Consider the following 15,739-nt stretch of genomic DNA (forward strand, 5'->3'; position numbering starts at 1 on the left):
TACCCAGTGAGAGACCCTGAACAGGATGGAGTGCATACAGCCAAAGAACCAGCTGTCATTCTGGGGAGAGAAAGGATTGAGATGTGGGAAATGGGGGATGATGGTTGGAAGTCGAGGGACATGGTTGGGGGGGAAGATAGTGCTGAGAGACACAGACCAGCTGTCATTCTGGGGAGAGAAAGGATTGAGGACATGGGGAGAGGGTGGGGGTTGAGGAACATGAGGGAAGATGGTGTTGAGAGACATGGGGAGAGGGTGGGGGTTGAGGAACATGAGGGAAGATGGTGTTGAGAGACATGGGGAGAGGGTGGGGGTTGAGGGACATGAGGGAAGATAGTGTTGAGAGACATGAGGAGCAATCGGGTTTGAGGGACATGAGGAGAGGGTGGGGTTTGAGGGATATGAGGTGACAACACATACAAACATGTCCAAATAAATCAATGGAACACCAGTGGAATCCCCAGCACCGGGACTGATTGCAGAAGGTGTGATGGAAAGGTTAGAACACACAGCACTCCCCACTGTACAACCAGACTTCAGGTCTGATATGTAGGCGACACCTTTGTGATTATTAAACACCCTCAACTGGAAGAAAGCCACCGACACATAAACAACATCCGTTCGGGATAAAATTTATGAACGAAGAAGAGAGCCACAACTGACTACCCTTCCTGGACATAATGGTAGGATGCAGAAACAACAGTGAACTGCAGTCTAGAGTGTAGAGAAGGACCACACATTTGGACCAGATGCTCAATTGTGCTAGCAGCTATCCCAATGCCCACTACTGGAGCTGCATCAGGACACTGTTTAAATGAGCCACAACATGTTTCAGCGACCGGGAGCTACACAAAGCAGAACAGGAACATCAGTAAGGAGTCTTCTGAAGGAACGGGTACCCAAAAGGCGTAATCCGCCGTTACCTCTGAGACAGACCACAACAGGAAAGCACAACACGGTCAGACTCGCTGATTACCCTAGTGTACATCAAGGACATTTCAGAGATGGCCACAAGACCACTCAGACAGGTAACAAAATAGCCCACAAACCATCAACCACCCAACGACAGCTACTGACAAATTGTAAAGGATCCCATACCCACAACCAGGAAAACGGGGGTAATACACAAAATACTGTGTGAAGACTGTGTTTCTCACAGGCCAAACCAGGAAAACTGACAATACGGATACATGAATACCAACTAACCACCAAGAGACATGACCAATTCTCACCTGTGTCACTACACACAGACAGTGAGTGACAAGAATTTAACTGGGACAACACATCCATAATAACACAAGCCAAACAGGCACACGCCAGGGAATTCCTGGAGGCCTGGTATTCCGACCAGAACTCCATCAACAAACACATTGAACTGGACCTGGTATACAAAACACTGAGAAACAGAACCAAAAGTGATGCCAACTGCCCCAGCTCACCGAGATATATAAATAGCAAGTGGGACAGAACGCTGACACTTCATGGGAGGTGCACTGATGATGTTACCGAGCAGGGTGACAAACCAAACACACCAGCTCAGCGAGCACATTTACACCCTCACCCACAATCCAAGCTACAAGTCTCAAAAACTTTAACCACTATGAGCTACCTGGCTATCTTTCGCACGGGCCACGGGCCTCACTGTAGGGCTGGTATTTGTTACCTTTGAGCTGCAGGTCTTGCTGGGCCACTGTGGAGGGCGCTGAGAATCACCAACATTGCTGTGGGCCTGGAGCCATAAAGGATATTGATGAATCAAGTGGGTTTTTACAACAATACAACAATCTGTGGTGGGGTTTGAACTGTGTGCCGAGACCATGAATCCAGGCCCCCTGGCATATTCACACAGTGCTCCTATTCCACCACAATGAGAGGCACTGCCTCAGAGCAGAGCCCAAGCCTCTCCACATAGCTGTCGGAGTGCACACGGGAACACAGGAATGGCCACAGAGGCATACTGAGGTGTACAGGTCGATGTGTTCATCTGAACTGCAGCCGCTGATGGTATGGATGTACAGCCTATCTATCCCTGCTCAGAAGGTGTGCATTGTTCCTGAGGGCTTGCTGTGTTTGGCTCAGGGCCGTGACATAGACTGTGTTCTCAGGCAGTGAGAGAAGGAGTCAGCGACTCTCCACATCAGAAAGGCCTCTCTTCAGGAAGGAAATAGGGAAACACCTTCTCGATCCAAAACGGGAGATAGATAGCACAGATTTGATGGGCAGAACAGCTTGCAGTTGTTGCCAGTATTGTTACACAGTTGGGCAGGACAATTCCCTCTAAAATCCAAAGTACACCTATTGCAAACACATCACTGCAGATATACCTGATCCAATCAGAAAAACTCAACTGGAAAATGTTACTGATAACCCCACTAAAATCGGGAATTTACCAACAGAAAACGGTGAAGAAAATGTTGTTTATTCATTCCCCATCTTTTCTCCCAACACATAACAGTGTTCATTCTCACTGGGGTACAGTCCCACACACACTGACTCTCACTGGGGTACAGTCCCACACACACTGACTCTCACTGGGTATAGTCCCACACACACTGACTCTCAGTGGGGTACAGTCTCACACACACTGACTCTCACTGGGGTACACTCCCACACACACTGACTCTCACTGGGGTACAGTCCCACACACACTGACTCTCACTGGGGTACAGTCCCACACACACTGGCTCTCACTGGGGTACAGTCCCACACACACTGACTCTCACTGGGGTACACTCCCACACACACCGACTCTCACTGGGGTACAGTCCCACACGCACTGACTCTCACTGGGGTACAGTCCCACACGCACTGACTCTCACTGGGGCACAGTCCCACACACACTGACTCTCACTGGGGTACAGTCCCACACACACTGACTCTCACTGGGTACAGTCCCACACACACACTCTCTCACTGGGGTACAGTCCCACACACACTGACTCTCACTGGGGTACACTCCCACACACACTGACTCTCACTGGGGTACAGTCCCACACGCACTGACTCTCACTGGGGTACAGTCCCACACACACTGACTCTCACTGGGGTACAGTCCCACAAACACTGACTCTCACTGGGGTACACTCCCACACACACTGACTCTCACTGGGGTACAGTCCCACACACACTGACTCTCACTGGGTACAGTCCCACACACACACTGACTCTCACTGGGGTACAGTCCCACACACACTGACTCTCACTGGGGTACAGTCCCACACACACTGTCTCTCACTGGGGTACACTCCCACACACACTGACTCTCACTGGGATACACTCCCACACACACTGACTCTCACTGGGGTACAGTCCCACACACACTGACTCTCACTGGGGTACACTCCCACACACACTGACTCTCACTGGGGTACAGTCCCACACACACTGACTCTCACTGGGTACAGTCCCACACACACTGACTCTCACTGGGGTACACTCCCACACACACTGACTCTCACTGGGGTACAGTCCCACACACACTGACTCTCACTGGGTACAGTCCCACACACACTGACTCTCACTGGGGTACACTCCCACGCACACTGACTCTCACTGGGGTACAGTCCCACACACACTGACTCTCACTGGGGTACAGTCCAACACACACTGACTCTCACTGGAGTACAGTCCCACACACACTGACTCTCACTGGGGTACACTCCCACACACACTGACTCTCACTGGGGTACAGTCCAACACACACTGACTCTCACTGGGGTACCGTCCCACACGCACACTGACTCTCACTGGGGTACAGTCCCACACACACTGACTCTCACTGGGGTACAGTCCCACACACACTGACTCTCACTGGGATACAGTCCCACACGCACACTGACTCTCACTGGGATACAGTCCCACACGCACACTGACTCTCACTGGGGTACAGTCCCACATACACTGACTCTCACTGGGGTACAGTCCCACACACACTGACTCTCACTGGGGTACAGTCCCACATACACTGACTCTCACTGGGGTACACTCCCACACACACTGACTCTCACTGGGGTACAGTCCAACACACACTGACTCTCACTGGAGTACAGTCCCACACACACTGACTCTCACTGGGGTACAGTCCCACACACACTGACTCTCACTGGAGTACAGTCCCACACACACTGACTCTCACTGGGGCACAGTCCCACACGCACACTGACTCTCACTGGGGTACACTCCCACACACACTGACTCTCACTGGGGTACAGTCCAACACACACTGACTCTCACTGGGGTACAGTCCCACAAACACTGACTCTCACTGGGGTACAGTCCCACACACACTGACTCTCACTGGGGTACAGTCTCACACACACACTGACTCTCACTGGCGTACCGTCTAACACACACTGACTCTCACTGGGGTACCGTCCCACATGCATGGACTCTCACTGGGATACAGTCCCACACACACTGACTCTCACTGGGGTACAGTCCCACACACACTGACTCTCACTGGGGTACACTCCCACACGCACACTGACTCTCACTGGGGTACAGTCCCACACACACTGACTCTCACTGGGGTACAGTCCCACACGCACACTGACTCTCACTGGGGTACAGTCCCACACACACTGACTCTCACTGGGGTACAGTCCAACACACACTGACTCTCACTGGAGTACAGTCCCACACACACTGACTCTCACTGGGGTACAGTCCCACACGCACACTGACTCTCACTGGGGTACAGTCCCACACACACTGACTCTCACTGGGGTACAGTCCCACACGCACACTGACTCTCACTGGGGTACAGTCCCACACACACTGACTCTCACTGGGGTACAGTCCAACACACACTGACTCTCACTGGAGTACAGTCCCACACACACTGACTCTCACTGGGGTACAGTCCCACACGCACACTGACTCTCACTGGGGTACAGTCCCACACACACTGACTCTCACTGGGGTACAGTCCCACACGCACACTGACTCTCACTGGGGTACAGTCCCACACACACTGACTCTCACTGGGGTACAGTCCAACACACACTGACTCTCACTGGGGTACACTCCCACACACACTGACTCTCACTGGGGTACACTCCCACACACACTGACTCTCACTGGAGTACAGTCCCACACACACTGACTCTCACTGGGGTACAGTCTCACACACACACTGACTCTCACTGGGGTACCGTCCCACATGCATGGACTCTCACTTGGGTACAGTCCCACACGCACACTGACTCTCACTGGGGTACAGTCCCACACACACTGACTCTCACTGGGGTACAGTCCCACACGCACTGACTCTCACTGGGATACACTCCCACACACACTGACTCTCACTGGGATACAGTCCCACACACACTGACTCTCACTTGGGTATATTCCCACACACACTGACTCTCACTGGGGTACAGTCCCACACACACGGACTCTCACTGAGGTACAGTCCCACACACACTGTGTTTGGTGTGATGATGTGTAGTCGAGGTAACTGTAGGAGTCAGCACTGGATGGGGGAACATTGTAGTGGATATTAGTGGCCAGCCTCGACCCAGAAATTGAAATAAATATACTCAGGAAGGGAATGGAAGAATCAGAGATGGACCAGGTGAAGATAAAAATCAGGAGGAAAAGGAAAGACTCTATTGATTCTCCCAGCTCCTCCCTCCTCATCGCATCTGTTCCAATGAGACCAACTTCAACAAGGGAGCCTCCGAAATACCCACCTTCTTCCTCAACCAAAAATTCCCCAGCTCCATTGTCAAGAGGGCACTCAACTGGGCCTGACTCATCTCCCGCACTTCAGCCCTCACCCCTTCTCTTCCCTCCCGCAGCAGTGATCGGGTTCCCTTGTATTTATCTGCCATTCCACCAGCATCCACATTCAGACGACCATCAGACGGCATTTCCACCACCTCCAGTGAGATACCACCACCAGTCACATATTCCCCTCCCCTCCCTTGTCCACCTTCTGCAGGGATCACTCCACCTTCACCCCCAACGCCCCCGATAGCTCTACGGCACCTACCCCTGTAACCAGCGAAGGTGCAACACCTGCCCATTTACCGCCTCCGTCCCCAGTATCCAAGGGCCAAACATACCTTCCAGGTGAAGCAACACTTCACCTGCACTTCCCACAATCTTGTCTCCAGCATTCGCTGCTCACAAAGTGGTCTCCTCTACATTGGGGAAATGAAACAAAGCCTGGGAGACCGATTTGCAGAACACCAATGTTCAGTCCACAAAAAAGACCCTGAGCTTCCAGTTACCTGCCAGTGTAACACACCACCCTGCTCTCGGTCTCAGGCTCGCTACAGTATTCCAGAGAAGTTCAGCACAAGCTGGAAGAACAGCACCTCATTTTCCACTTGGGAACCCTGCAGCCCTCCGGGCTCAATATTGAGTTCAATAATTTTAGGGCCTGAAGCACCTTCTCCCATGTCCTCACCCCAAACCCCTCACACCAGGCCTTGTTACCACATGAGCTCCTAATACACAACCCATTGTCAGCCCCTAGCTGTCCAACCAGCAGGAATGCATTCCCCCTAGACTGACCCTTACTCATTCCTCTGTCTCTCCAACTGTTTTTCTCATTTTGGCCTCTGTTTCCAACTATCAGTTGCTACTCCCCCCCCCCCCCCCCCCACCTCCCGGCCCACCTCAGGCCCCAAACCCATCTCCTGCATAAATGCCATTTTTACCGCAGCTACCATCACTTTTGAAGAAGGGTCACTGGACTCAAAATGTTCTCTGCTTTCTGTCTGCCAGCCTGATGAGACTTTCCAGCAATTTCTAATGTTTTTACTGATCTCCAACGTAGACAGATCTTTCGGTTTATTGTCTTGAACCTTTCGCCTGCTCTGCATTGACAGTGTTCCTTGTTTCTGACTTCCCAGGGATGGAGCACCTGGAGAATGGCCCTAGCGTCTCTGTCGATTATAACACTGCTGACCCTTTGATCCGCTGGGATTCGTATGAGAACTTCAACGCTCAGCGAGAGGACCATCCAGAGGGTAAGACCCTGCAACCTACTGCAGCTCCATGCAGCTTGTATCTGACCCTGAGGTATGACCAGCTCTTACCCACCTGAACTACTGAGCCTCTCAGTTCCCCATCATTCATGGCAGTGGATAAAGCTGCATTACAAATGGAGACTAGCATCATTGAATGAGGCCATTCAGCCCGTGGAAGTGGAAGCAGTTCAAGAAGGGTTCATTCTAGTGTTTCCTGGGATAAAGTATTTGACTTCAGATGAGGAGAGTTGGCTTTCCCAATTGAACCCAAAGTAATCCTTTAAAAGTTCGTCTCGGTAGACAGATCAGATTATTAGGTGTTTGAACTGAGAAGAGTCGAGAGGACATGTGTCCTATTAGGGACAAAAGGAAGAGCAGGGCAGAGTTTTTTTATTTAAAAGCTGAGTCATTCTGCACCAGAAAAGAAGAAGGACTTATTCTCTCAGATGGGCTTCATGGAGTAAAAGGTCCCTCCAAAGAGCAGAGTTGACCAATTTGGAATGTGTTGTGCAGATTGAGTCTGAAAATATTTTGATGTAACCAGGAGGTAAAGGTCATGGGCGTTACCCAAGAATGTAGTGTTGTCAGATCATTGGCACTGTATAATACAGCCAGACTAATAACAGAGCCGGTGCAGGCACAATGGGCTGAATGGCCTCCTCTTGCACTGTAACAATTCTGAGCTTTTGCATTCTGTGCTGGTATTCTGGTGAATCTGTGTTGCTTTGTGAATTCTTATTGAGGCTGAGCGTCTGGCTTAGGGACGGTGGTGTTCCTATGTATCTGCTGCCCTTGTCCTTCCAGGTGGAAGTGGTCGTGGATTCGGAAGGTGCTGTCTGAGGGTCTTTGGTGAGTTTCTACAGAGCATCTTGTAGATAGTTCACACTGCTGCAACTGAGCGTCGGGGGTGGAGGGAGTGGGATGTTTGTGGATGTGGTGCCAATCAAGCGGCTGCTTTGCCCTGGATGGTGTCGAGCTTCTTGAGTGTTGTTGGGGCTGTACCCATCCAGGCAAGTGGGGAGTATTCCATCACACTCCTGACTTGTGCCTTGTAGATGGTGGACAGGCTTTGAGGAGTCAGGGGTGAGTTACTTACTGCAGTATTCCCAGTTTCAGGCCGGCTCTTGTGGCCATTGTATTTATTTGGCAGTTCAGTTCATCTTCTGGTCGATGATTACCCCCATCATTGATGATGTAGAGGTGCTGAAGTATTCAGGGAACTGATGAGATCAGCTGCACCATCTCAGCGTTGCTGGAGGTGTTGATTGTCGGGGACTCAGTGATAGCAACGCGATTGAATGTCAAGGGATGGTCTCTTAGATTATCTCTTATTGGTGATGGGCATAGCCTGGCACTTCTGTGGCATGAATGTTACTTGCCACTTGTCAGCCCAAACCTGGATATTATCCCGATCTTGTTGCATTTGAACACGGACTGCTTCAGTATCTGAGGAGTGACGAATGGTGCTGAACATTGTGCAGTCATCGGCGAACATCCCCACTTCTGACCTTATGATGGAGGGAAGGTCTTTGATGAAGCAGCTGAAGATGGTTGGGCCTAGGGCACTACCCTGAGGAACTCCTGCAGAGATGTCCTGGAGCTGAGATGACTGACCTCCCACAACCATGACCATCTTCCTATGGGTCAGATATGACTCCAACCACTGGAGAGTTTGCCCCCTGATACCCAGTGACTCCAGCTTTGCCAGGGCTCCCTGATGCCACACTCTGTTGAATATAGCCTCGCGATCAAGGACTGTCACTCTCACCCCACCCTCTCGAATTCAGCTCTTTTGTCCATGTGTGAACCAAGGCTGTAATGAGGTCAGGAGCTGAGTGGCCCTGGCGGAACCCAAACTGGGCGTCACTGAGCAGGTAATTGCTGAGCAGGTGCAGCTTGATAGCACTGTTACTGACACCTTCCATCACTTTACTGATGGTCAAGAGGAGACTGATGGGGCTGTAACTGACTGGGCTGGATTAGTCCTGCTTTCTGTGTACTGGACATACTTGGCTGATTTTCCACATTGTCGGGTAGCTGTGGGTGCGGTAACTGTACTGGAAGAGCTTGGTAGAGGAGTGGTACCACTGCTGGAATGTTGTTTGGGCTGTAGCTGGTGCAGGACATTGATGTTTCGCACGCTGCAGGAAACTCAGACAGATCTCCCTGAGCTCGGATTTCCCCTTGCTATTCTGAAAGGGCGCCCCTATGCTGCTGACAACACTGGAGAGAGTTTTATCTTTCAGACAGGTGGCTGTCCTCCTATCTGTGTCCTGATTGATGATGCAGAGGTGCTGAAGTATTCAGGGGAACTGATGAGATCAGCAGCACCATCTCAGCGTTGCCGGAGGTAAAAAAGAAGCAGGCAGGCAGGATTCCTGGCCCCACTGCTAATCCCTTCGGATTCCTGATCAGTTCGGCGAGCTAAGCATCAGGAGTAGTGAAGGGTCCTGGCTCAGCTCGGCCCTCTCACCATTCAGGATGGCAGTAAGAACTGAAGACCTGCTACTGCTGGAGCCCCACACTTTAGGAAGATGCGTCTGCCATCATTGTCTTCAATGTGTGACTCCTTACATTGAGGTGATGCCCCGTGGTCCTAGACTCTCCCAAAAGGGGAAAACGACCTGTCCCTATCTCCCCTGTCAAGTCCCCTCTCGCTAATGGAGTCTGAGAGGAGCCACAGAAAAGCACTTCACTCAAGGATAATAAAGTGTGAAGCTGGAAAAACACAGCAGGCCAAGCAGCATCTCAGGAGCACAAAAGCTGATGTTTCGGGCCTAGACCCTTCATCGGAGAGGGGGATGGGGAGAGGGTTCTGGAATAAATAGGGGGAGAGGGGGAAGTGGACCGAAGATGGAGCGAAAAGAAGATAGGTGGAGAGGAGAGTATAGGTGTGGAGGTAGGGAGGGCATAAGTCAGTCCAGAAAGGACGGACATGTCAAGGAGGTGGGATGAGGTTAGTAGGTAGGAAATGGAGGTGCAGCTTGAGGTGAGAGGAAGGGATGGGTGAGAGGAAGAACAGGTTAGGGTGGCAGAGACAGGCTGGGCTGGTTTTGGGATGCAGTGGGGGGAGGGGATGAGCTGGGCTGGTTGTCCGATGCAGTGGGGGGAGGGGACGAACTGGGCTGGTTTTGGGATGCAGTGGGGGAAGGGGAGATTTTGAAGCTGGTGACGTCCACATTGATACCATATGGCTGCAGGATTCCCAAGCAGAATATGAGTTGCTGTTCCCGCAACCTTCGGGTGGCATCATTGTGGCAGTGCAGGAGGCCCATGATGGACATGTTGTCTGAGGAATGGGAGGGGGAGTTAAAATGGTTCGTGACTGGGAGGTGCAGTTGTTTATTGCGAACCGAGCGGAGGTGTTCTGCAAAGCGGTCCCCAAGCCTCCGCTTGGTTTCCCCAATGTAGAGGAAGCCACACCGGGTACAATGGATACAATATACCACATTGGCAGATGTGCAAGTGAACCTCTGCTTAATATGGAAAGTCATCTTGAGGCCTGGGATAGGGGTGAGGGAGGAGGTGTGGGGACAAGTTTAGCATTTCCTGCGGTTGCAGGGGAAGGTCACTCAAGACAGGATTGTGTTTTTTTACAGTGATCCACGATGCAAATCTTATTATTTTATTGATTCTTGGTCATACGCATCACTGGCTGGGTCCAGCATGACTGCCCATCCCTAGCTGCCCCTTGAGAAGATGGGGGTGAGCTGCTTCCTTGAGCCGCTGCAGTCCATGTGCTGTGGGTTGACCCACAATGTCCCTTAGGGAGGGAATTCCAGGATCTTGACCCAGTGACAGTGAAGGAACAGCGATATATTTCCCAGTCAGGATGGTGAGGGGCTCGGAGGGGAACTTGCAGGGGGTGGTGTTCCCATGTATCTGCTGCCCTTGTCCTTCTACATGGAAGTGGTCGTGGGTTTGGAAGGTGTTGCCTGAGGATCTTTGGTGAATCTCTGCAGTGCATCTTGTAGATAGTACACGCTGCTGCGACTGAGTGTCGGGGGTGGATGGAGTGGGATGTTTGTGGATGTTATAATAATCAAATGGGCTACTTTGTCCTGGATGGTGTCAAGTTTCTTAAGTGTTATTGGAACTGCCCCCATCCAGATAAATGTGGAATATTCCACACACTCCTGACTTGTGACTTGTAAATGATGGATAGTCAATATAGTATGGAGTGGGAGGAACACAACAGGTCAGGCAGTGTCAGAGGTGCAGGAGAGTTGACATTTCAGGCTTGGACCCTTCATCATGACCGAGGAGGGTGAAGGGAGCTGGGAAATAAATAGAGGGAGGAGGCATGGAGCTCTAGGAGGGTAGGTGGGATAGCGATACGTGGAGGAGGATAGGGAGTGGTGTGGATTGGTCAGTGAGGTGGGAGAGAAGATGGACAGGTTGTGTCAGGCCAAGGAGGTGGGGATGAGAGGGAGGGTTGGTCGTGGGATGAGGCCACGGTGGGGAGGTTTTAAAACTGGTGAATTCCACGTTCAGGCCATTGGGCTGTAAGCCCCTCAGGCAGAATATGAGGTGCTGTTCCTTCAGCTTCTGGCCGGCATCATTATGGCGCTGAAGGAGGCCCAGGGAGTGAGGGGGGGGAGTTGCAGTGATTCACGACCAGAAGTTGTTGTTGTTTGTTGTGAACCGAGTGTAGGTGCTCTCCAAAGCGGTTTCTGAGCCACCGCGGATAGAGCAGACCAAGTTGGAGGATATACAGGTGACTCCCTGTCAGAGATGAAAAGTTTGTCTTGGGCCTTGGATGGAGGTGAGAGAGGAGGTGTATGATGGACAGACTTTGGGGAGTCAGGACGTGAGCTACTCACTGCTGCATTCTTAGCCTCTGACCTGCTCTTGTAGCCAATGTATTTATTTGGCAATCTTCTGGTTCATCTTCTGGTCAATGATTACCCCCATGGTGTTGATAGTGGGCGATTCAGTGATAGTAATGCAATAGAATGCCGTGGACGGTGGTTAGATTGTCCCTTATTGGTGATGGTCATAGCCTGGTAGTTATGTGGCGCGAATGTAACTTGCCACTTGTCAGCCCGAGCCTGAGTATTGTCCAGATCTTGTTGCATTTGAACACGGACTGCTTCAGTATCTGAGGAGTGACGAATGGTGCTGAACATTGTGCAATCATCAGTGAACATCCCCACTTCTGACCTTATGGTGGAGAGAAGGTCATTGATGAAGCAGCTGAAGATGGTTGGGCCTAGGACACTACCCTGAGGAACTCCTGCAGAGATGTCCTGGAGCTGAGATGACTGACCTCCCACCAGCACACCCATCTTCCTATGTGTCAGGTATGACTCCAACCACCAGAGAGTTTGTCCCCTGATACCCAGTGATTCCAGTTTTGCTCAGGCTCCTTGATGCCACACTTGGTCGAATATGTCAAAGGGGAGATGGTGCCGCACGGCTCATCTTCCCAAATCTCGGGACAATGTTTGGGAGAGTTGGATTCCTGCACTACAGGTAATGGAACTTGTATTCAGTATAAAAAGAATTAAGAAGGTTGAAAAGTGACTGTTTAATCCTGGGGCGTTGTTGTAAAAACCCATCTGATTCAAATCTGCCAATCTCACTTTGTCTGACCTACGTGTGACCCCAGGCCCCAGCAAAGTGGTTGCTTTTTTTGGTAAATGCTGGGCCAGCCAGTATTGCCCAAATCCCATGAGCAATTGAGAAAGACACTCTCACACAGTGTCTCACTGAAAAAAATGTGTCTTTGGGAAGAGCAGGACCTGAGGGATATGGGGAGAAGGTGGATCGGGAAAGACCGAGGTAATGGGAGGGAGACCAAAGATGGTGAGTGAGTGAGTGGGTGAGTGAGTGTGAGTGGGGGTGAGGGAATGAGTGAGTGAGTGAGTGGGTGAGTGAGTGAGTGAGTGGGGGTGAGGGAATGAGTGAGTGAGTGAGTGGATGAGTGAGTGAGTGAGTGGGGGTGAGGGAATGAGTGAGTGAGTGAGTGGATGAGTGAGTGAGTGAGTGTGAGTGGGGGTGAGGAAATGAGTGAGTGAGTGGGTGAGTGAGTGTGAGTGGGAGTGAGGAAATGAGTGAGTGAGTGAGTGGATGAGTGAGTGAGTGGGTGAATGGATGAATGAGTGAGCGGTGGTGAGGGAATGAGTGAGTGAGTGGATGAGTGAGTGAGTGCGTGAGTGGAGGTGAGGGAATGAGTGAGTGAGTGAGTGGATGAGTGAGTGAGTGGGGGTGAGGGAATGAGTGAGTGAGTGAGTGACTGTGTGAGTGAGTGAGTGGATGAGTGGGCGAGTGAGTGGCTGGCTAGGAGAATGGTGGAGGTGGATTCCATTGGAGGTTTCAAAAGGGGAGCTGGATATAAGTTTGAGAGGGATGAAGTTCAGAGATCGGGCAGGAGAAAGGGTCTAGTGGGTAACTGTTTCAGGAGCTTGCACATACACGTTGGGTCCCTCTGCGCTGTAACAGCAAACATCAAACACTCCCAGAGGTTAGATACAGAGTAAAGCTTCCTCTACACTGTCCCCCATCAAACACTCCCAGGACAGGGCCAGAAAGGGGTTAGATAGAGAGTAAAGCTCTCTCTACACTGAATGTTCTCGGATTCTATCATGGGATGAGGAGGAGCCCGTGCAGGTGTGGTGCCCAGGCCAGCCTGGGAGAACAGCTTGAGAAATCTTACTCGGGCTCAGCGAGAGAAAGCCTCCGTGTACCCTTTTCAAAAGTGAGATCCAGCCAGTTTTCGGTTCAACCCAGACCAGGAGAGAGAGAGAGAGAGAGAGAGAGAGAGAGAGAGAGAGATAGAGGAGAGAGAGCGAGGGTTGGGGGGTGGGTAGCGGAGAGAGAGAGAGAGAGCGCGGTTTGATGTGACAGACTGAGAGAGCAGCAAGGAGATGGGGCAAAGGGACACACTCCATGGCTACATTTTACTGATTTCTTCGAGACAACAGAAGGAAGTGGGAGACAAAAGGGACAGAGGGAGGAGACAGAGAAAGAGACAGAAAGAGAAATTAAACTGAAAGAAAATTGAGCAAAGGAAGAGAAAGCAAAAAGACAAGCAGGAAACGAGCAAATTAAAGAGATTGAGAAAAAGTGAGAGAGTGATGTTGGTGGAGGTTTGGTCCCCACTTATTCTTTTCATCCCAAAGATTGGATGATACTTTAACTAAAAACAGACTTCACTTTGATTGAGTCCTACGCAGTGGTGTGGTTCAGATCTGCCTTTAATTAGCCAGCCCGTAACTCAATCAGTTTCAGCGAGATTTCTTTTGCTGGAAGGGGATGTGAGCCCAGTGAGGGCAGACTGTCCAGCAGAGATCCTCTGGTCAATGACAAGACTCTGGAAGGTCAGTGATTGCTCAGTGCCCCTCTCTTCCCTGTGCTGCTGGTGTTAGGAGGGAAAAAGCTGCAGATTGGTTTGTGGGCTGGCTCAGTCCTTTCGCAGGAACCTGTGAGGAACACAGTGTGACTGAGCAAAGAGCCGGGCAAGTTGGGGGTGGGGGGAGAGAGGGCACAGAAAGAGCTGGTTTCCTTGGCATGGACAACACCCTCTGGCATTTGTTGGACGTGTGCAAATCAGTCTGATAAAGTGAGAGAGCGAGAGAGAGAGAGAGGGAGAGAGAGACGAAGGGAGGATCAGAGCAGAGGAAAGCTCAGACAGAAGTTTGACTTGCTGCTGCTGCTGTCGACAGGCAAGTATTCACTGAATGTTGTGTCTTCTCCGAAGGAACTTATAAAGTATACAACTGAAAGGTAACCGTGACCGGTCTGCACACCGCGGGACGGGGAATGGTACAGGCATGGGGGCCAAGGTTCAGCAAGGGAGGGGTGTCAAATTCACAGAAGATTGGCTAGAGGTTCGCAGCAGGGAACACGAATGGGAAAAGGAAATATTTCAGATTTATCAGCAGTTCGTCAAGTGATAGTTTCAACGCATCCAATACTTGATTCCTTCACTAATAACACACGTTGGCTGAGCATGCCAAGCATTCTGATGGGCAGTTCATCCAATGTGATAAATCACCAGGGCATTCCCTGTCACATCTGCACCCCGTCAAAGGTACAAACTCTCACTGGGGTACACTCACACACACACTGACTCTCACTGGGGTACAGTCCCACACACACTGACTCTCACTGGGGTACAGTCCCACACACACTGACTCTCACTGGGGTACACTCACACACACACTGACTCTCACTGGGTACAGTCCCACACACACTGACTCTCACTGGGGTGCAGTCCCACACACACTGACCATCACTGACATAGGGGCTGAGCTCTCCCTCCGCACTGACCTCTGACAATGCATCACTCCCTCAGCACTGACCCTCCGACAGCGTGGCACTCTCTCAGTACTGACCCTCTGACAGTGCGGTACTCCCTCAGCACTGACCATCTGACAGTGCGGCATTCCCTCAGCACTGACCCTCCGACAGTGCGGCGCTCCCTCAGTACTGACCCTCCGACAGTGTGGCACTCTCTCAGTACTGACCCTCTGACAGTGCGGCACTCCCTCAGCACTGACCCTCCGACAGTGCGGCATTCCCTCAGCACTGACCCTCCGACAGTGCGGCATTCCCTCAGCACTGACCCTCTGACAGTGTGGCACTCCCTCAGCACTGACCATCCGACAGTGTGGCATTCCCTCAGCACTGACCCTCCGACAGTGCGGCACTCCCTCAGCACTGACCCTCCGACAGTGCGGCACTCCCTCAGCACTGACCCTCCGACAGTGCGGCACTCCCTCAGCACTGACACACCGATAGTGTGACACTGTGTC

General features: G+C 51.5%; 1 protein-coding gene across 9 annotated transcripts in view; it reads left to right on the forward strand.

The window, feature by feature from the left end:
* Positions 1 to 15,739, forward strand: part of tns1b (tensin 1b) — a 571,744-nt gene that overhangs the window by 447,996 nt on the left and 108,009 nt on the right. For all 9 annotated transcript variants that reach the window (XM_059647607.1, XM_059647608.1, XM_059647610.1 and 6 more), the window contains one exon: positions 6,864 to 6,980. In XM_059647607.1, coding sequence (XP_059503590.1) covers positions 6,864 to 6,980 — 117 coding nt within the window. The remainder of the gene's footprint in view (positions 1 to 6,863; positions 6,981 to 15,739) is intronic.

The sequence above is a fragment of the Stegostoma tigrinum genome, chromosome 7, assembly GCF_030684315.1.
Source record: "Stegostoma tigrinum isolate sSteTig4 chromosome 7, sSteTig4.hap1, whole genome shotgun sequence".
Lineage (NCBI taxonomy): Eukaryota > Metazoa > Chordata > Chondrichthyes > Orectolobiformes > Stegostomatidae > Stegostoma > Stegostoma tigrinum.